This window comes from Piliocolobus tephrosceles, chromosome 15 (assembly GCF_002776525.5).
Source record: "Piliocolobus tephrosceles isolate RC106 chromosome 15, ASM277652v3, whole genome shotgun sequence".
Lineage (NCBI taxonomy): Eukaryota > Metazoa > Chordata > Mammalia > Primates > Cercopithecidae > Piliocolobus > Piliocolobus tephrosceles.
This window is the reverse complement of record NC_045448.1, coordinates 25,766,149-25,791,246: the sequence shown is the minus strand read 5'-3', so window position 1 is coordinate 25,791,246 and position 25,098 is coordinate 25,766,149. Positions and strand designations below refer to the sequence as shown.

The window sequence follows — 25,098 nt, the reverse complement described above, 5'->3', positions numbered from 1 at the left end:
GGATTAAACTGCAGAATATATTGTCTTGTAGTGGAGTAACTTGCTTATCACTGTAATACTCAAGTAGAGACTGGATAAACTGCTTTTATAGGAACACCATTACCCTTGTACCAGTTCTCTGGAGTATGAATCAGCAGTCAGCAAACTACAGCCCACTAGGCAATTTCCAGCTGACTGCCTGATTAATGAAGTTTTATTGGCTTAAAACCACTCCTATTAGTTTTCATATTGTCCATAACTACTTTTGTGCTACCGTGGCAGAGTTGAGTAGCTGAAATCAAGCCATATGGCCTGCACAGTTAAAGTATTTGTGGTCTAGCTCTTTACAGAAAGTTTACCAATTTCTGCTGTAGAGCCGGGGGAAATGATGTTGACCCACATGGGTTTGGAAAGTAAAGTTGGGTTAAGAAGAGTTCCTCAGTCTCGAGGATGTCCAAATCGTTTTCTTAATTTTCTTCAAAAAACTGTTTTTGACTTAAAATTTACATTTAGATTTTTAATCCATCCTTTTTTTTTTTTTTTTACATTATTTGAATCTGGGATTCAGCTTTATTTTCTACTGGTTGGATAGCCAGTTGTTCCAGCACTTTATGTGTGGTTCTGTGAGTAGATTTTTAATTATTAGGGAATGGGTGTGAATGGAGAGAGGAGTGAGGAGAGGTGAATAGGAAAGTAATGTTTTAGAACAAAGTGATATTACATTAAATAACAGAGTTGTCCTGAATAAGCACATAGGATGAGATATTCTTATTTCTATAAAATTAAATATATATACATTCTTTTCTAAAATGAAAGGAAAGTCAAATACCACATGATACTTTTCACTTTCTTTGTAAGCTTTCCTTGGCTTATTCTTTGACCCAGGTTGGTCCAGATGGTTTAATGAAGTTAAATGGCTCAGCCCTTAACAATGAATTCTTCACTTCAGCAGCCCAAGGCTGGAAGGAAAGACTCTCAGAAGGTAAGTGCTCTACCTAATATGTCTCCCAGGTGGTGTGTGCACCCAGAACACCTCTCTTCCTCATCAGGTAATTTAAGCAGTTTTGGAAGGTAAAGGACAGCAGGATGTTACGATAGGATAGAATCAACTATCCTGTGTGAAACATGTGGTTAGACTTTTATCTAGTGCTTATGTTACCAGGTTAACACCATATGGAGTCCAGCAATATGTTTCTTTAATGATATAAAGCTTCCAAGAAATTAAAAAATACAGATTTTTGTGCCCTGCTCCTAAAGATTCTGATTCAGCAATTCTACATTAATGCCTAGGAATTGAAATTTTATTAGGCTCCCTAATAAGAGTGGAGAATTAGTCACTTTATGGTGCTCTGCATCCCAGTTTGGTAAGCAGTGAGATAACCTGTTTATTACTGCCTAGCTTCAATAAAGCTAACAGTAAAAGCAATCAGTGAGAGCTTTTTAAAAGATCACTTCATTAAGGTATATTTCATATATTATATTTCATATAATCTTATATATCATATATTTCATATATATATTTTATATTTCATATAATATAAAATTCAGCCTTTTCAAATGGACAGTTAATTGGCAGTCAGAACATTGTAGTAAGTATGGATCATGACCAAAAATTACTGACTATGATCACTGGTCTGCCATATGTGCCATGCTTCTAATGACTGATTGTGTGTGGGCACTGCATGTAGTATCTGTCAGTACTAGCAATTCTTCACCTCTACAGCTGAAAAACACCTGTGGTATTTTTAAAAATACTGATGTGCAGACGCCACTGTCAATGATTTTGTTTTTATTGCTCTGGGTTAGTGTCAGAGCTTTATTGGTTTTGTTTGTTGGTTTGTTTCAAAGTTTTCCCAAACGATTCTAATACGCAGACGTAAGTAAAACCACTGGCTGAATTATTTTTATTATATCTGTTTTCAGTATACATGGAATAAAAAATAGCACTTGAAAAGTCGTATACCAAAGAATAGCCTTAAACAAGTGTGAGAGACTTTAAAATATATACATTTGTAAGGAACGCATTAGGAATGCTATTCGTTGTTTATTTTCTGTCAGCTCCCTAACAATTAAGTTAAATGAAGAGCTAATATATAATCTAGATTGTTTTTTGAAATTGCTGACTTTTCCCATCCTCTTCTTTTAGAAGAAATTCTATGTAGAAGGGATCTCTTGCTCTGATTACTTTGGACCTTTCTCTTTCCTACAGATTTTTTTGGGGCAGAGACCCCCATTTTTTTTTGGAAAGATTAAAACATACCATTTCTACCGGTACCTTTCTTTAACTAACAATAAATTGGTAAAGGATTTACTTCCTCAGTCCCCACTTTTTTGCAAGTAGGCACTGTCAGCAGTGATACTGCGATTATTATTATCAGTGTTAACTTTTTTTTTAAACATGCAAACAAGTGACTGCTGTACCTATAGTCATGTGATCATATTTTATGAACAGCAACTTGGAACACTGCATATATGTGAACAGGGTTCAGTACATTTTATTCCTCATTTTCAGATACATAGTAGACTCAACAGCAGGAGTTCTGGGTTGGATTCCGACAGCCAAATCCCTCTTTTCCCAATCCTTTGCCCATGACTGTGATGTCCACGGTCCTCTAACACTTTTCCTTTCCTTCTTCTCACCCCCAGGAGGTCTTAAACTTCAAATTCTGCCATTTCTACCTCTTATTCCTTGATGTCCTGGGTATTAGAGTATAAAAGGGAGCAGCCTATCTGAGCCACAAGTTTGAAGATGGCCTACCAAGCACATTCACTGTTCTCTGCTGATGGAGTGGGAAAGATTGAGGTGGTTGGTAGTATATGCAAATAAATGGCATATTCAGAGCAGCTGGGTCTTTGGCATGTTGAGTATCTTCTTGCTAGAGCATTAGCCTGGTACAATTTCTGGAACAATTAGAAAACCGACAACTCCAGAATAACTCCCTACCTTTTTACTGGAATCTCGAATGCTTTTAAGTAGGACCATAGCTTTTCTTTATGCAGTTAGACATAAAAAGCCTAAAATTAAGTTGCCTTGGAGAAACTGAACTTTAAAATAGTAAAAATGCCCAGTGGCATAGTTTATTGAAAGCACATCACTTTTTCTTTTAGTGGAAAATAAATTGGAAGTTCTATGTAAGACATAAATCTGTATGGAATGTGATGTTTGGAGCGTGAGGAAGGTACCACAGGGAAGCCCAGAGAAAAGGCTGTGTCAGCCTCAGCTGAGTACTGAAAGCTACATGGAGTGGTGTGCAAACATATTTTTATTTCACCTAATGGCATTTAGGTCCTCCTTCACAGTGAGGAGGTTTGGGGAGTTGCTGTTACTTTCATGTGATAGTATTCTGATTCCTGCATGAGTCTTTCATGATTTATAAATAGTTACATGTTGCAAATAGCATTTTTCTATTGAATATCCTTTTTTGGGTACATTGCAGGTGAGTTTACACCTGAGATGCAGGTGAGAATTCGACAAGAGATTGAGAAGGAGAAAAAAGTGGAGCCATGGAAAGAACAATTCTTTGAAAGCTACTATGGGCAGAGGTAATATTAAGACAGGTTCTATAAACCAAATGTTAATTCCTGTATATATGTCATGTAGTGCTTTATCTCATTACCCTCACAGAAGATCTAGGCCCCAGTTTCCTTCTGTTTTTTTTTTGTTTTTGTTTTTGTTTTTGTTTTTGTTTTTTTTGTCTCACTGATTCTACTTTAGGAAGAAATTTTTTCTTATTATGAATCACGGATTCACAGAATTAGATTATTCATAATCCTTTACCCTTAAAACTGTCATTGTAGGTGACATGGCTTCTTTAAAAATAAATTTTTTAGCCGGGCGCAGTAGCTCACGCCTATAATCCCAGCACTTTGGGAGGCCGAGGCGGGCTGATCACCTGAGGGCTGGAGTTTGAGACCAGCCTGAGCAACATGGTGAAACCCCGTCTCTACTAAAACAATACAAAATTAGTTGGGCGTGGAGAATTACTTGAACCTGGGAGGCAGAGGTTGCCATGAGCCAGGATTGTGCCATTGCACTCCAGCCTGGGCAAAAAGAACAAAATTCTGTCTCAAAAAAAAAAAAAATACATTAAAAAAAAAAAACCCTTGAATTAAGAGTCCCTTTCTTTGAAAAGATTGGCTTTTCTTCTGGTTACTTTATAAGATAGAAGAATACTGAAGTTCATTTTTTGTTTTTTTTTTTTTTTTTTGAGACAGAGTTTCACTCTTGTCGCCGAGGCTGGAGTACAGTGGCGCAATCTCAGACTCACTGCAACCTCCGCCTCCTGGGTTCAAGCAGTTCTCCTGCCTCAGCCTCCCCAGTATCTGGGATTACAGACATGTACCACTACACCTGGCAAATTTTGTATTTTTAGTGGAGTTGGAGTTTTACCATGTTGACCAGGCTGGTCTAGAACTCCTGACCTCAGGTGATCTGCCCTCCTCAGCCTCCCAAAGTGCTAGGATTACAGGTGTGAGCCACCACTCCCGGTCAGAATGCTGAGGTTCTGTCCACTTTTTATAGTAGTTAATTATCCCAAAATGTAGCTATCCAGAATCACTAAGGAATCTTAGGAATTCTTTAATGTGGACTATTAGAACCAACCTGTAATTAAACAGCCTGTCCTCTGTAAAAGGCACTCTGGGAGATGTACATAGCTGAATAAAGATATAAATTCTGTTTAAAAGAGGCTGTAGCCTAAATCAGTTTTTGCCCCTCAACAAAAGGTCCAACAATGAAATGGTAATAGGACATTTAAATAGATGGTAAGGGAGATGTTTTGTTTGAAATAGGATTGAACACCTGGACTCCTACTTGTTAGTCTCCCTTCCTTCCTTCTGCACACCAGTGGCAGCTCTTAAGGAGACCTGTAACCACAGCTTGAAAACTAAGTGCTCCTTTTCCTTGTCTCCAAGTAGTATTTATCCATCTCCTTCACAGTCATTTAGGAAATATTCCTATTGAGATTAAGAGTTCCATAAACTGTGGCCGGGTGGGGTGGCTCACACCTCTATCCCAGTGCTTTGGGAGGCCGAGGTGGGTGGATCACTTGAGCCCAGTAATTCAAGACCAACTTGGGCAACATGGCAAAATGCATCTCTACAAAAAATACCAAAAAATTAGCTGGGTATAGTGGTGCGCGCCTGTAGACCCAGGCTCAGGTGGGAGAATCGCTTAAACCTGGGAGGTGGAGGTTGCAGTGGCCAAGATTGCGCCATTACACTCCAGCCTGGGCGACGAAGCGAGACCCTGTCTCAAAAAAGAGTTCTATAAGTTGATTTTTCTACATTTTTGGTATGAGCATTGAGCTATAGAAGTGATGTTTTGTACATTTAGACTATTATTGCAGGTAGCAGTAATTCTACAAATACTTGTTCATTCCCTCCTTTTTTTTCTCTCTTTCTTTCTTTCTTTCTCTCTCTCTTTCTCTCTCTCTCTCTCTCTCTCTTTCTTTCTTTCTTTCTCTCTCTCTCTCTTTCTTTCTTTCTTTCTTTCTTTCTCTCTCTCTCTTTCTTTCTCTCTCTCTCTCTCTCTTCCTTCCTTCCTTCCTTCCTTCCTTCCTTCCTGCCTGCCTTCCTTCCTGCCTTCCTTCCTGCCTTCCTGCCTTCCCAGGGTCTCACTCTGTCCCCCAGGCTGGAGTGCAGTGGTACAATCATGGTTTACTGTAGCCTTAACCTCCTGGGCTTAGGCAGTCCTTCCACCTCAGCCTCCTGATAGCTGGGACTACAGGTGCATGCCACTACACCCAGCTAATTACTGTATTTTTTGTAGAGGTGGGGTTTTGCCCTGTTGCACAGGCTGGTCTGAAACTCCTGTGTTCAAGCGATCTGCCCACCTCCCAAAGTGCTGGGATTATAGGCATGAGTCACTGTGCCTGGCCCATCTCTCCTTCTTAAGCAGATAGAGCATTACAACAGTTCATGGGTCTTTCTATTGTCAACTGTTAATTTCTGTCAGCATTTATAGAAAGACTGTTTTTGATTATTGCCCAGTTTTGTCCCGAGTCATTCCATCCCAGAAGCACAGTACTGACTCTTCAAAGTCACCAAAGATGGCTCATTAATTTTACATGTTGTACAATATTCTAAAACATTAAGAAGAGTTACTAATGACCTTTACAGATTAGCGTAGCTTTTAGCCAGGCCACATTATGGGAATCTCATTGGAACTGTACCCTCAGAATATCTTAGAGACACTCGATCTCAGAATTTTAGAGCTAAACCAAGTGGGATTTAAATGGGCTTTCCAAAAACTCAGCTGTAATTCTCAGCCTCTATAGAACATTGATAGCCAGCTGTCTCCTCAGGTCCTCTTAGATTTTTTGGGCCAGGGTTTGCACAGATACTGCAGAGAAAGATCACAATCCCAGGGTGGAAGAGTCTTGGGCTTCCTTCAGTTCCCTTATAGGTAGTTTATGATGCATGCCTCCAGACAATGTGGCCCCTTTATAAGCAGAAGTAATAATAATAACTACCATTACTGAGCTTTCATTATGTATTAGGTAAGTACTTTATATGGATTAACTTAATTATCATAGCAACACTATGAAGTAATTAAACCTAGTGAACAGTTGAAGAAACTGAAGTAAAGAAGGCTGGTCATCTACTTAATATCATAGGGATGGTAGGTATCAGAGCCAGAATTTGAATCCAGGCACTCTGACTCCAGAGCTTTCACTGCTAATGATAGTGAAGATAATACATGAAGAATACCTGCTGTCTCAGGGGTTTTCCTAGGCATTGTCATCTTCCATTATCTCTAGGTTTTTTTTTTTTTTTTTTTTTTTTGAGACAGAGTCTCTCTCTGTCGCCCAGGCTGGAGTGCAGTGGCACAATCTTAGCTCACTGCAACCTCCGCCTCCTGGGTTCACACCATGCTCCTGCCTCAACCTCCCGAGTAGCTGGGACTACAGGTGCCCGCCACCACGCCTGGCTGATTTTTTGAATTTTTAGTAGAGACGGGGTTTCATCGTGTTAGCCAGGAGGGTCTCAATCTCCTGACCTCGTGATCCACTTGCCTCGGCCTCCCAAAGTGCTGGGATTACAGGCGTGAGCCACCACGCCCAGCCCCATTATCTCTATTAATGAATGCTTTCAACAACATGGGCTATTTCTCAACTAGAATATTTCTTTTTTCCCCTTTTTAGTTCTGGCCTGAGCCTTGAAGATTCTAAGAAATTGACAGCTTCTCCCAGCGATCCCAAAGTAAAGAAAACCCCAGCTGAACAACCAAAATCCATGCCTGTGTCAGAGGCCTCTCTTATCAGAATAGTTCCAGTAGTCCCCCAGTCAGAGTGTAAAGAAGAAGCATTGCAAATGTCATCACCAGGCAGAAGAGAAGAGTGTGAAAGCCAAGGTGAAGTGCAGCCGAACTTCTCCACATCTACAGAGCCCCTGCTTTCCTCAGCTCTCAACACACATGAGTTTAGCAGCATTCTTCCCATCAAGTGCCCAAAGGATGAGGATCTCTTGGAGCAGAAGCCAGTCGCCTTTGCTGAACAAGAATCTGGGAAGAATCATCTCACCACAGCTTCTAATTATAATAAAAGTGAAAGCCAAGAATCTTTAGTTACATCACCAAGCAAACCCAAGAGTCCTGGGGTTGAAAAACCAATAACGAAGCCCACAGCAGAAGCAGGTCCACAAGAGACCACTATGAAAGAACCTCTAACAACTCTTGTTGATCAGAGCCCAGAAAGCCTCAAGAGGAAGTCTTCCCTTACCCAAGAAGAGGCCCCTGTGAGCTGGGAGAAGAGGCCACGTGTCACTGAGAATCGCCAGCACCAGCAGCCATTTCAGGTCTCACCACAGCCCTTTCTCAGTAGAGGGGACAGAGTCCAGGTGCGAAAAGTACCACCTCTCAAGGTAAGAGAATGGAGAGAATTGAAAAGGAGAGATGGTGTGAACCCTATGTTTTTGGTCATACCTACTAAATTTCAAGTAATTTGTGGTAGTTCTTAATGCAGAAGCAGTTGGATATATTTGGTAAGTGTGTAACTATGGCCTTACACAAATACAATGATAGACAGGCATTTAGAACTGCAGTCCTACTACATACAGGTCTTTACTGGTGTTTGCATAAGGAAGGTACCTGGGCATCTAATGTAAACCAGCCCCATTCTCACTACTCGAGCTCAGAGGCAACTGATCTCAGAATCTTAGAGTTAGACCAAATAGAATTTAAATGGACTTCCAAAAAGTTAGTTATAATTCTCAGCCTCTGTAGAACATTGACAGCCAGCTATCCTACTGTCTCCTCAGGACCTCTTAGATTTTTTGGGCCAGGATTTGCGCAGATATTGCAGAGAAGAGTTGATCACAATCCCAGGGTGGAAGAATCTTGGGTTTCCTTCAGTTCCTTTACAGGGAGTCTGTGATACATGCCTCCAGACAGTGTGGCCCCTTTATAAGCAGAAGTATTAACAATAACCACCATTATTGAGTTTAAGACAGTTATGGAAATCTTATAACCGTCATGGAAATTATTGTCTGATATGACAAAATAAGAAATGTGAGACTAAGCATGAGGAGACTATTGGTATAATCAAAGGATCCTATCTCTATACCAAGAGTACAAAGATTTTTTAGTTTACTTTGGCCCTTTTCTTGCTACCATAACTGACTTGATGTTCTGTGAATCAGGAACTACGTTTAGCTCCCTCCTATTAAAGGAAGTATGTGTGGCTGTCCTCTGTCACTACTGGTTACTTGAGGGACACTAATAAGATTGAATAGTCTTGATAAGCTCTACTGCTTAGCATGTGATTAACTTCCAGTTAGCCGTATATTGCTGCATGTCAAATCTTCCAAATTCTTCTAGGCAGTATCTTTGACTGTCTTAATACATAATGCCCTTTAAAACCCAAACACATTTTTACTTCTGATCTTAAAGGTTTATTAACACTTCGGCTTTTGCTTAATATCAGCTTGCAGTTCATTCATTTAATAAATAGTTTATTTTTCTTGCCAAGGAATTTAAGAGCCAAGGCACTGGATATACTCATTAGGATGTAAATGGAAAAATAAGCCTAGTAAAGGTACTTTTGCCCCCTTTTTATTTAACTTAGGTGAACCAAAATTAGTCCTGTCAGGAAGTATTCCTTGGAAAGATTCACTTACTAGAACTTGACCCATTCTCATTGTATTTTTTTGTTTTTATTTTTTTATTTTTTTTAAATGGAGTCTTGTTCTGTGGTCCAGGCTGGAGTGCAGTGGCACAATCTTGGCTCACTGCAGTCTCCACCTCCGAGGTTCAAGGGATTCTCCTGCCTCAGCAGCCTCCTGAGTAGCTGGGATTACAGGCATGCACCACCATACCTGGCTAATTTTTGTAATTTTATTTTTTAGTAGAGATGGGGTTTCACCATGTTGACCAGTGGTCCCTTAGATCCTATCTATCTCAGAAACTCCTGACCTCAAGTCATCTGTCCTCCTCTGCCTCCCAAAGTGCTGGGATTACAGGCATGGGCCACCGTCTGTACTTCTGATTACTTTTTTATTCATTGCTTGTTTTTTTCCCCCCCAAGATGAAGTCTTGCTCTGTCACCCAGGCTGGAGTGCAGTGACGCAGTCTCGGCTCACTGCAGCCTCCGCCTCCTGGATTCAAGGAATTCTCCTTTCTCAGCCTCTCAAGTAGCTGGGATTACAGGCGTAAGCCAAGACCCCCAACTAATTTTTGTATGTTTACAAATAATTAAAATAATTATTTGTAAAGGGGTTTCACCATGTTGGCCAGGCTGGTCTTGAACTCCTGACCTCAAGATCCACCCGCCTCAGCCTCCCAAAGTGCTAGTGTTATAGGCGTGAGCCACCGCGCCCAGCCAGTTCATTGCTCTTTAAGATTGGTGATTTTAGCACTTAAGAATCTATGGTTTGTTTTTTTTTCTACCATTAACATGCATTGCCAGAGATTCTGATTTTTGTTTTAATCACTTTTACTATTCTTTTTTATAAAAATATTAGAAACTTTTCTTTAATGTCATTCACAGCTTATCTCCAGACCTAAGAGCTGAGTAACTGTTTAGGTTTTGCTACAAATGTTGCTAAGACCCATCATTTCTGTTTTCTCACCTGTAAACAGGCTGGGTTACATCATATTCTGCCTGCTTTCTGCTAGTCCAGAGGGATTACACAGGAACTTTAATCCACTGTGACCAAGTTAATATAATTTTACTTTTTTCCATTCTTTTCCTTTCTTCTCCCTCTTCATCTCCCTCAAAAAAGACTTTTCCAGAAGTGTCTTTAGTAACTCTCTTCCCTTAGACCCTATCTCAAGTACTGCTTTCTTAGACAAAGCTTAATGTAATTTATAACAGAACAAAACCTTTGAAACGAAATTTAAGTAGAAAACAAAATTCACAATGTAGTAGTAGAAAACAAAATTTGCAATGTAGTATAAATGTTACAACTTAGTTACTTTTATATACGTACATATGTATATAAAAATTATATATACACACATGCACATTATATGTTTTACATTCCATATGCGGTCAGCCCTCTGTATCAGCAAGTTCCACATCCTCAAGGTTAATTCTATATTATCAACCAACCACCTATCAAAAATATTTGGAAAAGAATACAAATGTAAAAATACAGTATAATGATTTATATAGCATTTACATTATGTTAGGTGTTATAAGTAATCTAGAGGTGACTTAAAATGTATGGGAGGATATGTGGAGGTTATCTGCAAATACTATGCCATTTTATATAAAGGACTTGAGCATCCTCAGATTTTGATATCTTCCAGAGTCCTAGAACCAATCCCCCATGGATACCAAGGGATGACTGTACATTTAAAAAGAAAAGGATTGAATCTCTCTGCTCTCCCGGGGTAGGGCTTCTCAGTAAATTAAATTGTTATCAGTGCCTGGACAACTTTGAGTGGTTTTGCACTTAAAAAGAAGATATGATTTATTCTGCATAATCAGGTAATAGGGCTATTCACATAAGTAACTGAAACTTATTTTTAGATACTGAAGCCTTTCATTTTAACCACTTTTAATGGTTCTTATTTGATTTCAACATGTTATTATTAATGATTGTGTTATTATGATACCATGTATTATGCTAGGTATAGTGTTACTCTCAAGAGTATTCTTATGTAAAGTTGTTTGTCCCTATATAAATTCCCCTAAACACCTTTCTTGTATTTACTTTTTTAGTTTTATCTTTTTTTTTCATTTTTTCCCCTGCAGTTTTTTTCATATGATAAAAATAAAGGACAATAACTGCTGCTTTCTTACTGTAGGCAGCCTCTAAAATACTATGTGCTGAGTAAATATACTATCTAGGCTTGTTCAAATTGGATGTGAAATAGATTTAGCTCTTAGATTAAGTAGATTTCCTGATGTAAGACATATATACTCTGTGACACCTGTTATAAAGTCTAACTTTGGAATTATAGAGAATCAATTTTTGAGGACTACTGACCTTTTGAGAAATTAGTATTGCAAATAATGAAAAATGTTTAGTGACTTTATTGTTCTTAATTTAAGAACATTAAGAAAAATGGCATGCATTTTCTTAGGGTTTAGTGGGTTAATTTTTTTTAATTAAATGCTTTAGAACATCTTTAACAGTTATTTGCTCCTTTAAACTCAACCAGTTACTAGAAGGGTCCACATCTTGATGCATTATTAGTAACTCTAATAGCTTTCAAAGTATTGTTCAGGACAGAAGGCAGATTTGTTTCAGACATGTTGATTTTATTGTATGAAAATCATTGGTTTTGGCCAGGCATGGTGGCTCACGCCTGTAATCCCAGCACTTTGGGAGGCCGAGGTGGGTGGATCACTTGAAGTCAGGAGTTCGAGGCCATCCTGGCCAACATGGTGAAACCCCATCTCTGCTAAAAATACAAAACAATTAGCTGGATGTGGTGGCGGGCACCGGTAATCCCAGCTACTTGGGAGGCTGAGCCACAAGAATCACTTGAACCTGGGAGGCAGAGGTTACAGTGAGCTGAGATTGTGCCACTGCACTCTGGCCTGGATGACAGAGTGAACTCTGTCTCAAAAAAAAAAAAAAAGAAGAAAATCAGTGGTTTCAAACCTGATAGACATGAGAATCTCACAAGTAGCTTTTTAGTAACACATTTTTTTGTTTGTTTGTTTGAGCTGGAGTCTCCCTCAGGAGTGACCATAGGCCAGACTTTTTCAGACTAGGTGCAGTGGCTCATGCCTGTAATCCGAGCACTTTGGGAAGCCAAGGCAGGTGTATCACATGAGGTCAGGAGTTCAAGACTAGCCTGACCAACATGGTGAAACCCCATCTCTACTAAAAATACAAAAGTTAGCGAGACGTGTGGCCCACACCTGTAATCCCAGCTACTCGAGTGGCAGACGCACAAGAATCACTTGAATCCAGGAGACTGAGGTTGCAGTGAGCTGAGATCACACCACTGCACTCCAGCCTGGGTGACAGAGCAAGACTCTGTCTAAAAAAAAAATTATTTTTTAATTAAAAAAAAAATTCCTAGGTCCTGGGGATTCTAATTTGTAGTTTTGGGGATAGGACCCAGAGCATATATATTTTTAAAAGGTTGCACAAGTAAATATAATACCAGCCAGAGATGAGAATGGCTGGTAAACATTATGTACATACTCCTTTATATGTGTGGGCATGGTGGGGGCTCCTATGCATCACACATTGTCTTCCTTCCAGTGCTATCTAGAAGCCTGTGTAATTTGAGATAATCCAGCCCGTGTGTGTGTGTGTGTGTGTGTGTGTGTGTGTGTGTGTGTGTGTGTGTAGAACAGAGAAGAGCAAGTATTTTCCCCCTGGACCTTGGTAGTAAAGCTAAGAACTAAAAGACAGTAGTGGTATGGGTGGCTGGCTTGCTTGCTTTTCTCTCCTTTCTCAAACATAAATACACTTTTAAAAAATGCAAATGCCCTAGAAAGCTTTGTATCATGATAAGCACTTGTAATAGTGACATTAGGAGGGAGTTGAGATAGGAAAAGACGTGTGGGGATTTGGGGTGAGGGTGGAAGCAGTTGTCTTTGGCACCAGTAGAAAAAGTGGATGTAAGGACTCTAGAGACAAACTAGTGTTACTGTCTCCAAGGTTTGGCCTCTCGGCCATAGACCACCCATGTTTGTCACAGGTACTGTAGTGTTCGTCTGTTTTTAAAATGTGAGGGCTAATGAAGTTTTGTTATTCTTAGAAATGAAAACTAAGCTCTGTTGTCTTTTCCCCTCTACTTCTTTCAGATCCCGGTCTCCAGAATCTCCCCCATGCCGTTTCATCCATCGCAGGTCTCTCCCAGGGCTCGTTTTCCAGTCTCCATCACTAGTCCTAACAGAACAGGAGCCAGAACTCTTGCAGACATCAAAGCAAAAGCTCAACTGGTCAAAGCACAGAGGGCAGCAGCTGCCGCTGCCGCCGCAGCTGCTGCAGCCGCCTCAGTTGGAGGGACCATTCCAGGACCTGGCCCAGGGGGTGGACAGGGTCCAGGAGAGGGTGGTGAAGGGCAGACTGCTAGAGGAGGCAGTCCAGGCTCAGACAGAGTCAGTGAAACTGGAAAGGGCCCCACACTGGAACTGGCAGGAACTGGAAGCAGGGGAGGTACGAGAGAGCTTTTACCCTGTGGTCCAGAGACTCAGCCCCAGTCTGAGACCAAGACCACCCCAGGCCAGGCACAGCCTCATAGTGTCTCTGGAGCACAACTACAGCAAACCCCCCCAGTGCCTCCAACACCTGCCATCAGTGGAGCATGCACAAGTGTCCCATCACCAGCCCACATAGAGAAATTGAATAATGAAAAACTGAACCCCACCAGGGCAACAGCCACAGTGGCCTCTCTCAGCCATCCACAAGGGCCCAGTAGTTGCAGACAGGAGAAAGCACCTTCTCCAACAGGTCCTGCTCTAATCTCAGGTGCCTCACCTGTTCATTTTGCAGCTGATGGCACAGTCGAGCTCAAAGCAGGTCCTAGTAAGAATATACCTAACCCTTCAGCCTCATCAAAGACAGATGCTAGTGTGCCAGTGGCTGTAACTCCCTCCCCTTTAACGTCTTTATTGACCACAGCCACTTTAGAAAAGCTTCCTGTACCGCAGGTCAGTGCAACTACAGCACCTGCTGGATCAGCTCCACCCTCGAGCACTTTGCCAGCAGCTTCTAGCCTTAAAACCCCAGGAACTTCTTTAAACATGAATGGACCCACTTTAAGACCAACCTCTAGTATTCCTGCTAACAATCCTTTAGTGACTCAGCTGCTTCAAGGCAAAGATGTTCCCATGGAGCAAATTCTGCCTAAACCTCTCACCAAAGTTGAAATGAAAATGGTTCCACTGACTACTCAAGAGGAAAGGGGGATGGGAACGCTCATAGGTACCAACACAACAGAAAATAGCACCAGAGAGGAAGTTAATGAGAGACAGTCCCATCCAGCTACACAGCAGCAGCTGGGCAAAACCTTGCAAAGTAAGCAGCTCCCCCAGGTTCCAAGGCCCCTTCAGCTCTTTTCAGCTAAGGAGCTGAGGGACTCCAGCGCTGACACACACCAATACCAAGAAGGACTAAGTAAAGCAACCCAAGATCAGATCCTTCAGACTCTCATTCAGAGGGTTCGGAGGCAGAATCTTCTCTCAGTTGTGCCGCCCTCACAGTTCAACTTCGCTCACTCAGGTTTCCAGCTGGAAGACATCTCCACAAGCCAGAGGTTCATGCTGGGCTTTGCTGGCAGAAGGACATCCAAACCTGCAATGGCAGGGCACTACTTACTGAATATTTCTACCTATGGCCGGGGCTCAGAGAGCTTTAGGAGGACCCATTCTGTAAACCCTGAAGACCGCTTTTGTCTAAGCAGCCCCACTGAAGCCTTGAAAATGGGATATACAGACTGTAAAAATGCAACAGGAGAGAGTAGCAGCAGCAAAGAAGATGACACTGATGAGGAAAGTACTGGTGATGAGCAGGAATCTGTCATGGTGAAAGAGGAGCCCCAGGTTTCCCAGAGTGCTGGCAAGGGTGACACAAGTTCAGCACCCCACAGCAGGGAAACTGTATCTACCAGTGATTGCTTAGCTAGCAAGAATGTGAAGCCTGAAATACCAGTGAATGAGCAAACCACTTTAAGTAAGGAGAATTACCTGTTCCCTAGAGGCCAGACATTTGATGAAAAGACCTTAGCCAGAGATTTAATTCAGGCAGCACAGAAGCAGATGGCTCATGCAGTGAGAGGTAAGACAATCCGTAGCAGCCCCGAGCTTTTCAATTCTTCTGTTCTTCCTCTGCCTGCAGACAGCCCCACCCACCAGCCCCTACTCCTTCCACCCCTGCAAACCCCGAAGTTGTATGGAAGCCCCACCCAGATAGGGCCAAGCTACAGAGGCATGATCAATGTCTCCACCTCATCTGACATGGACCATAACTCTGCTGTACCAGGTAGCCAGGTATCTAGCAATGTAGGTGATGTCATGTCATTTTCAGTGACTGTCACTACCATCCCCGCTAGCCAAGCTATGAATCCCAGCAGCCATGGCCAGACCATTCCTGTTCAGGCCTTCCCTGAGGAGAACAGCATAGAGGGCACGCCTTCGAAATGTTACTGCCGCTTGAAAGCCATGATCATGTGCAAAGGCTGTGGCGCTTTCTGCCATGATGATTGCATTGGCCCCTCCAAACTGTGCGTCTCCTGCCTTGTTGTTCGGTAATGAGACTAGAAAGAGATACACTGTAAAGGAGTGGGAAGGGAAGGGTTGACCAGTTGGGTTTTTTGCATCCTTTTGGAATCACAGAAATAAACAAGTAGGTTTCAGTTGTCTTCAGAGACAAATGTTACTTAATCAGGAATACAAAGTACAGATCTTTAACATTTTAGAGGAAGAGCACCTTGTATAGTAAGTCTAAGTCAAGCAAGACTTTGTGAATTTGTGACAAGTTTGCACTTACAAAATCATGTAAATATGTCACATTTTGTTTAACATTTTTCCAAGTGTTTAGGTAATAATGTGTTACTTTGAATTCAGATTTATGTTCTACTACTTGTGACTGAGAAAAGTTTAATGCCAGCATGGTAAAAGGAAGCTGTCTCCCTTCTGACATTTCCTAGGAAGCTAGGAAAAGGAGAGTGAAGGAATGGTCTGAGGAAATGGCCATTCACACTGATTTTGTCTGGACAGTCTGGCCGCAGCTTGTTCATAGATTATTCAGCCTTTGCAGGACTTGGATTCAGGGTTTTACTCAGTCCCTTTACCTTAGGTGGAATCTTAAATTGAAATTTTTGGTAAGGAATTCATTTCACAGGTAGTGTCTCAGACTCAGAAAGCCCTGACTTGGTTCTTGGCTTCCATGGTCTAGTACTGTTGCCAAGCAATCTGCTTGGAATTTATGGATCCCTGCTGTTCCCTGATCCCACCCCCTGCCCTGAGACAGTGAATGTAGTCCGTGAAGGGAATGCCTCTCTGGGAACCCCTGTGTTGTTACAGGCTGTGCAGTGCAACAGTTCCAGCAAAAATACCCTACCCCCGCACTTGGTCATTCGTGGTAACTAACAATTTTGAACTACTAATATAAAATGAACAGAAAAGTGTTAGTGATTGGGTGATTTGAGCTACATCTTGTTGAGCAAGGGGAGTGAAACCACAGAAACTGTTAAATTGAACGTGAAGAACTTTGGAAAACAATTTTTACACTAGAACAAGGTCACCTCTCTTTTCCTCTTCTCTCCCAACCTATTAACCTAGTGCTTGATAGTCAGCTGTTGTTGCAGGTAGAAAAGCTCACCAATGCCACATTTGTTCATTCTGTTCAACCTGCTTTGACCTCCCAGGCATCTGAACAGGATGACATCATCTTATTATATCTTACTTTACACATACGTGTATGTGCACACACATACACAATACAAGACACTTTTCCTGTTTTAGAAAATATAGCCATTGTTTGGATTACTGCTGTCTGAGCACTAGAAATTTCTAATGCAAGGGGGCCTCAGTGAATGGCTAAGGGAACAACTGGAAAAGAAGGAAAATGAGCCCTAAAGGTTTTTTGGTTGGTGGTTTTAGTTTCTTTTTCTTTCTTGTTTCCTTTTTTGTTTTTAAATCCTTCTCTAGTGACTGAAGAATTTGTGAGTACATAATATTTAGGTCATGGTTAAGGAACATTAAACCTGCAGTTTAACAGAATTTTGTATTCATTGGGGGTGTGTCAGTTTGCATCATTTGCATATTGATTTCAAGTCTCCTGATTTGGAATGTGTAAAGTACAAATGTTAATGCAACATAGTACAGTTGTATTTGTCCTTCATATTTAGGATATGATATTTATAAAATGCAGAACAGATTAAACTTGTTAAGTCACATTCCAGATCAGGAGAAAATAGGCAATAATCTATGTTTTGCCCCCATTCTACTACCTACCCCTGCCCACCCCACTCCCACATCACACACTCAATGCTTTCCCACAGCCCCTGCTCCGCCCCGTAAGAAACTCACTTCACTGTTTTTCACTTTTCACTTCTGGGTTTTTTGTGGCCCAAGGCCAATATAGGATTAATATCTGTGTTCCAGCTTCAGTCAGTACAATATGTCTGTCCATCTTTCCCCCTTTCTTCCAGCATACACACAGCTAAGAGATAAGAAGGCTGCAAGGATTGGGGATAAGGAGTATATCTTCAAGCCAAGAACCGGTAGAAAACAGAAATAATGGTTCTCCCAAACGTTCAGTACCTTGGGCAATCCAATAAGGGTTTAAAGAGATCTGTTGCTGAGTATAACTCTCCCTGCCCTACCCCTTCACTCCACCTTAGTGCCAGGGCTGAGGGCTGGTCAGCGTGCTGGAAGAGGTTGAGAGTTTTGGAATTGACTCCATGCTAAATGTCAGTTACCAATTTGGACTGATGAGAGTGATTTTTCTGCTTTACCCCTTTCCTGTCAGAAAGGTTTTCCTGTGTGCTTCCCTTAACTTAAGGATGAACAGACTGTAACTAGGAAAGGAGAGAAGGTATCAGGGATTTTTAAGTCCGTTTAGAGAGCAAACCATATTGTGCCTCTTCATCTTGACCCCGGCTCTTCTCGATAGGTCCTAAACATTGCTGTTCACCAGCTTATCTTAACAAATAATACTCAGCTAAATATTTGCATTTGGGAATACTCCTAAAACAGATATTGCCAACTAGATACACTGCCTCAATCTTGACCAGACAAGAGAACAGGTAAATTCTCTTAGTTGGGTAGTAACTTGAATACCAATCTATTTATCAGTTTGTTTCAACACAGAGGTTTCAAGTGGAAAGCCATTCATCTTAAAAGCTGAACAGAAAAACAAACAAACAAAAAAAAAAAACCACACATTACAATCTGGCCTTTTAGAAAATGAAGCAGTAGAAACAAAACCTTTAAATTATTGGTATGGTACTCCAGCAGCACCTTTAAAGCAATCTTTACCTTAGTTTTTGAGTCGTTTTACCTTTCAACCTGATCTGAAAAGTTTTAATAAATGCTGAGCTTCTTCTTAGGGTATGACCTGGCATTATTTCCAGTGACTAGTCAGGCATTATGCCTGATGCATACGCCTCCCGTGCACCCCTCTCCAGCCTTCAGATGTCCTCTACTGCAGGTCACCCCAGGAGACAGCATTAATAATATAGCCTCAGTCTTGTTTATAAAGATTCTAAGTTGTTTAGTAAAGAAGTCTCCCTGAATCTTAACTAATATTGAAGAATTAGAATTCTCCATCCTATTAAACAGAAAGTAAAGCCAAATAGCCTGGAGTTGTTTGTCCTACTTCTGTTCCATAACCCCTATGCGCAAGATACTGAAGCTCTCTGTGGTATTTCGTGTAACATTTCTAAGAATAAGAGCTGGCAAATGGGAAACTTTTCTTGGGGTGGAGAGAGCATACTTATTGGGCTGTGAAAGCATACAGATGTACATGTTTTAGAGCTTATCTCAGATTTGTCTAAGTAGCCAAAGGAAGACCTCATTGCCTTCCAGGTGAAGGTGCAAAGTCGTACATATTAATGACCTGACAGTTAACATTCTGTTGCTTATTATTGCCTTTCTCCACCTTAGAGAGCCGTAAATAACTCTCTGGTGAAGTGATTTGCTGTAATGGGGGTGAGGAGTGGGGGGGGCTTCTCTGGTCATTACACTGCTTTTTATTTCTGGAACTCACTATCAGTGAGCAGTGCCAGAGTTTTCTCTTTGACCTAGAGGTTTCACATCACAGGGAGGAGGGAAAAGTCTCCCCATCTCATTACAACAGTGTGCTACGTAAGTAACTTGGCCAAGGGTAGTTTTCAGCTAAATTTATAGAATAGTCCAAAGAGACTTTGAGAAACATGGTGATAGGCAGGGGCCTTTCCTACCATGTTTCAATACCTACACACCTATTGAAAGAGAACAGTAGGTAAAACATTTCCTAAAGTTGAAGCAATAGCTTCGTAGATTCTTGGTTACTTTATTTTTTTTAATGCTTTACATTTGATACAACTATTGAAGATCAATTTTAAAAATAGCTTTCCAGTAATATATTTTAAGTAATATATATTTTAATATCTGTAAAAAGTGACAGTGGAAGACTTTGAATTTCTCATATATGGTATGTTTGATGTAGGACCTCTCTGTTAAGGCACAAATTATTTCGAAGGAAGTTACTCTGAAGACACTCAGATTATTTCAGAAAAATGCAATAAGGGGAATAGTTTTGGGGTTTATTTTTTATTTTAAAAGAAAATTGACTTATTTACCACAAGCTATTTTTTTCCCTTCTGGCTATAAGGTTTGTACAGACTGGTTTGGTAAATGCTAAACTTTTGTGTCTCTTGCCTTTTTAAAGGAATTGTTAACATTGGAATTGAGGGTATGTACAGAGAAGTTGGTGTCAACACCATTTAAAAAGTCATATTTTTTCACAAATATAGAAAATCATTTTACATAAGAATTTTAAGTATTTGCAATAAATATATGTATATAGATTGTATGTATTCCTATATTCTTATTTTTCATTTTATTATTAAGTAAAAGATCATTAAAAGTGAAAATAAAAACCTTGGAGTTTTTTGGTGAATCTTGAGGTTTGACGTACATCTGAGAGTGGCATGGGTAAGGGTCCTCAGTTACTGCCTTATACTACTATGGGATGGTTCCCACAGATTGTATGGAAGAGAGTAAAATGAGGAACTTGGTGATAAATCAGGGTAGTGTATTTCTTTTGGAATTTAAGTAAAACTGATTAAATTTTCCTTATCTGTCTGTCTCCATGTTTTCTCCCTTAATCTGTTTTGTCTCCTAACCCCCTAACATTACTGGAAAAGTGAAGAAATGCGGTGCAGCCTCTTTATTAATGTGCCCATTGTTTGCTTCTAAATCAAAGAATGGTAAGGAAATCTCTCGGGGGAAAAAAATAAGTTTTCCTTTCTCCACAGTGGTTAGTTCATTAGCAGACATTTACTGCCGCCACCACTTTCCAGGCCTTAGGGGTGTGTGAAGAAATAGTCTCTTGAAGATGATAGAAAAAAATTTTTTTCCATTTCCCAGTTCTCTCAGAAGTGAGTTTCATAGCCAGTCATGGAGAGGTCAAAGAGCTAGGAGAATAGTGTGAAGAGAAACACCTGTGCCTTGATTAGGTTCTATTTCAGCATTTAACACTTGAATTTTGAACTCCCCTGTGTCAGGAAGGGTAGCTATGGAAATGGGGTCTGAGCCAGTTGGTAGGAGAGGTTGTCTATAAGCCCATACCGAGACTACTGTCTAATCCATGAGAACTCATTTTGTGGCTGCAAAGTAAATACTTGATTTTAGGATATGATAGGAGCAAAATGGTGCCTACATCATCTTCACAAAGAAAAGTAGCCTATTTTTAAACAAGTGAATAATATATCGAATCATTGATGACCTAGAAGAAAAATTGTTAAGGTCAGATTTTCAAGAATGTATCTTGATGACCCATAAAACTGACTTTATTGTAGTTAGCTGGTTCCCATAATTGCCCAGCTGTGGTTATTTTCACTGAAAAGAAAAAATACATTTTGGAAGTTAATGTAAGGATACATTGGCTTTTTTCTTTACATTGGCTTTTTAAAAGACAGTTTTTATTTTTCAAATACTGGAATGTCAAATATCTGGGTTGTCCCAAGACGCTGGAGATAATTCAGCCTTCCAAGAGAAAAGCAGTCTAGATCTTAGCTGAAAATGTGCTGTTTCTAAAGGAAACTTCTTAAGTCTCAGGGAACATCAGCATCTTCATAATTTCCATATATAATAAGAATGAAGGTAAAATATTTAAATGTGTACAAACTAATCCATAATGACCATTTACAAAGATTGACTCCCCATTTCTGGTACATATTTATCATTATTTAGATGGGTCTCCTATCTCATGGGAAGATAAATTTATATTCAGGTGATGACATGGATGCCTGCAAGTAGAGTTGGTCTGCCCCTGAGGGAGAAAGAACAACATAAACAACATACCAGAAGATAAGATACCTTCAACTTGGATCCCCAGCTACCCTTTATTTACTTCACAGAGTCAGAAACCTGTGTTCATAGCTTCTGAGATTGCTTGACCTCAACTGGTCTTTAGAAGTCTAACTTTTTATGTACAAATCATGTTATTTACTAATTCAAATATTTGTAGAGCACCTACTGTGTGCTAAGCACTACTGAAGTGCTGGTTATGCAAAGGTAAGCAAAAATAGTCATGTAAATTGCAGAAAGGTTTTCCTAAAGTAGTGACTATACAGCATGTTTCTAGTTCTAGACTCAAGGAGTAATAATGCTACCTTTTACCCAAGATATGTCGAAAATGTAAATGAGTTATGAAATGGAAGTGTTTGAGACACTGGACACAGCAGTGGCACATACATGAAGAAAGAAGGTCCCTAGATGAAAAAAGTGTGGAAATGAGCCATCTTAATAAAATGCACTTTTTTTTGAGAACTATTGTTGGAATAGCTAAAGTTGTCTATAAAAATTTCAAGAAATCGCTAACATCTAAATTAGAAGCAGGCCAACAGCAGTCTCTGTCAGTAGTTAATTTAGGTCAGTAAGTTAGTGTTTTGTTAAACCCTTTCAAATACAGTTGGGTAAATAACGCAGCTTTGCTGTCACTATTCAAACCTAAAAGAAGCTAAAGGGACTTTTTCTTAAAACACGATTTTCATCTTATAGATGATAAGTAACTATCTCTTCATTCGGAATTGTTGCATCCCAGTTTTTCTCCATCATGGGTAAAATTACTTTCATGTAATCCTGAGATGTTGTAGGAGTGGCTTTTCCTTTTTCGTCTTAAGTCACAACTGGAATTAAAAAGGACTTCAGCAGGACTCTAGTGCTTTTCAAAGAAGAATTTGGTGTATTCCACTATGTAATGTAGTTTTAACTCTGTCCAGGAACCAGGAGGATGAGCGTCCTCCATTTTCCTAATACTTGGTAACCTTTAACAATAGATTGGGTTGCTTTTGTTTTTGTTTTTCATAGAGACCATATAGACTCTACTTCCATGTAACTTTCTGCCTTAACCTAAAAAGGGATTCCCTGAAAGGAGATCTTGTAACAGGAAGGAAAAGCAAAACCAGGAAAAGAGCCAGAAATGATCAACTTGGAGCTGGGCTGTGGCTAAATAGTGGGTTTTCCTGAAGAGTAACTTCCACCTCACTTTTCGTGCTGCTTCCAACCCAAAAGAACCTAAAGGGAATTTTTTAAAATCCTGATTTTCTTCTTAATTGTAAAACCTAGAGGATGCCTTAGGGAGAAGAAAGATAACCTGGAGTTTGGTTTTAAATGGATTTAAGTAAACTTTGAATTAAGTAGCTTATTCCATTTTTGAGAGATTTCCTTTTAAGATTTTTGATTCACTTAATGTAATGTTGAATTGCCATGAGTATAACCTGTAGTTTGATTTGAGACATTCTGTGGGATAAGGAATAGTTTTCTGTTGAACTGTGGTGGCTTTTGCCACTAATCAGGATTAGTGCATCTCTGTTAAGTGAAATGGAACTTGGGTTCCTAAACACTATATTAGACCAACTTGAGTCAATACTTTTATTAAGTTTAATCAGGGATTCTCAAAATATTTAAATATTTAAGATTCAAATTAGCCCAGTTAGAAAGCAATGCATTAAGTGTTACCAAAATATCTGAAGATACTTTAGAACTATTTTACACACAGCTTACGTCTTTCCTATGGAAAGTATCATACGTAAAATTTTACATTCTTTTAAAAAACAGAATCTAATGTCTTCAGATACCTAGAGCTTGGAAATTTAATAGAGTTGGGCTTTGACCCTAAGTCAGTAGTTCTTTTCGTTTTAGATTTTCAGGCATGTTACAGTATGGAGACTTCTTCAGTAGTGACCCCAGCTTAACCTACCTATAATCACTTTGCACACATTTTAAGTTAATCAGATGCTTCCAGAGTCTTGGATTGGTTACCCTTTTGTTAGATAAGGAGACAAATTCTAGGTTGGGGCAAACATCTTAATTTGTTCTCTAATAATGTACTGATTAAAGAGCAAGTTCTCAGAATTCACAAAATTTCTAGAATTCGTGAGAGATCTAGAGAACATAACAAATGAAACTCTAGAAATTTGGGGGGAAAAAAACTTAGCTGTAAGTGCTTTGACCTATTTTTTTTTTTTTTTTAAACCTGTCTTAATTCTATGACTGCATCGCACCCTTCACCAGCACCTAGAGAAGTCGGAATGGAAGAAATGACCCTATGTAATTCTTACTTAAAATCTTTGTGCGCATAGGCCTTAGCATTTTGACAAACTCTGCCTTTTAGCTCCTCACTATCGTCTTTTTTCCTCTCACTTTTAGGCTGTTCTTTCCTTGGTCGTATAAAAACTACCTTCTTCAAAGTTGAATGTATAATGTTTCTGCACATGGACAAACCGTATTTTACTGACTCATTCTATGTTGAATAAAGGCATACAGTTTTACTCTAGCGACTGGGCCTTTTCTTTTCCAAAGAAAGCAGACACCATGTGGAATGGCTTACCTGTTTGTTATCTAGTCCTCTGTGCACAGCTGTCCCTGGGTCCTAACTAAAGTTGGTACTACAGAGAGTGCTAATCTTGTCAGAAAACAAAGGGGGTTTAAGAATTCAACATGAAATAGACGAAGTGTGTATCTTTCAGAAATGAAAAAGGAAACCCATACTATAAAGCTGCAGTAATCACAAAGGTGTGGTCCTGGCATAAAGACAGACATATAAACCAATGGAATACAATAGCCCAGAAATAACTGCTCACATACATGGTCAAGTGATTTTCAACATAAGTGCCAAGCTCAGTCAATGGGGAAGGGACAGTCTTCAACAAGTGGTGTTGGGAAAATGTGATATCCACATGCAAAAGAATGAAGTTGGACCCTTACACAATATACAAAAATTCACTCGGGGAAAATTATAAAAGTCTTAGAAGAAAACACAGAGTTTCACAATTGGATTTGACAATGATTCTTGAATGTTACGACAAAAGCATGTACAGCAAAAGAAAAATAGATAAACAGTTTTTAAATTGTGCTTCAAAGGACGTTATCAACAGTGAAAAGCACCCCACAGAATGGGAGAATATATTTGCAAATCATTTATCTGATAATATTGAAAATATATAAAGAACTCAAAAACAAAAAATGGGCAAAAGACTGGAATTGCTCAAAGGACCTTGTACGTTGCTGGTGAAAATGTTAAATACAGCCACTGTGGATAACAGTGTAGTGGTTAAACTATACTCAAAAAATTAATTTTGTGATCCAGCAATTCCATTTCTAGGTATACACCCCAAAGAAGTGGAAGCAGGGACATGGACACATTTGTTTGTCAATGTTTTTAGCATTGTTCACAGTCATAAGGTAGAAGCAACTCAAATGTTCATTGACAGATGAATGGATAAAATATGTGTGTGAGTATATATGTATATACACAATGGAATATTAGCCTTATAAAAAAGAAAATTCTATCATGCTACAACATGGATAAGCCTTGAAGACATGCTAAGTGAAATAGACAAAAGGACAAACATTGTATGATTCCATTTATATCAGGTATCTAGCCAAATTCTTGAAAACATTAGAATGCTGGCTATCGGGCTGGGGAGTCGGGAAGGATTGGGGAGTTAATGTTTAGTGAGTGCAGAGTTTCCATTGGGAAAGATGAAAAAGT

General features: G+C 39.8%; 1 protein-coding gene across 4 annotated transcripts in view; it reads left to right on the top strand.

Moving 5' to 3' along the window:
- ASXL2 (ASXL transcriptional regulator 2) overlaps positions 1-23,880 on the top strand; it is a 160,943-nt gene extending 137,063 nt beyond the window's left edge. For all 4 annotated transcript variants that reach the window (XM_023229942.1, XM_023229943.1, XM_023229944.1 and 1 more), the window contains 4 exons: positions 865-961; positions 3,417-3,522; positions 7,125-7,842; positions 13,194-23,880. In XM_023229942.1, the coding sequence (XP_023085710.1) occupies positions 865-961; positions 3,417-3,522; positions 7,125-7,842; positions 13,194-15,641 (3,369 nt within the window). In that variant the 3' untranslated portion in view covers positions 15,642-23,880. The remainder of the gene's footprint in view (positions 1-864; positions 962-3,416; positions 3,523-7,124; positions 7,843-13,193) is intronic.
- The last annotated feature ends 1,218 nt before the right edge of the window (positions 23,881-25,098 follow it).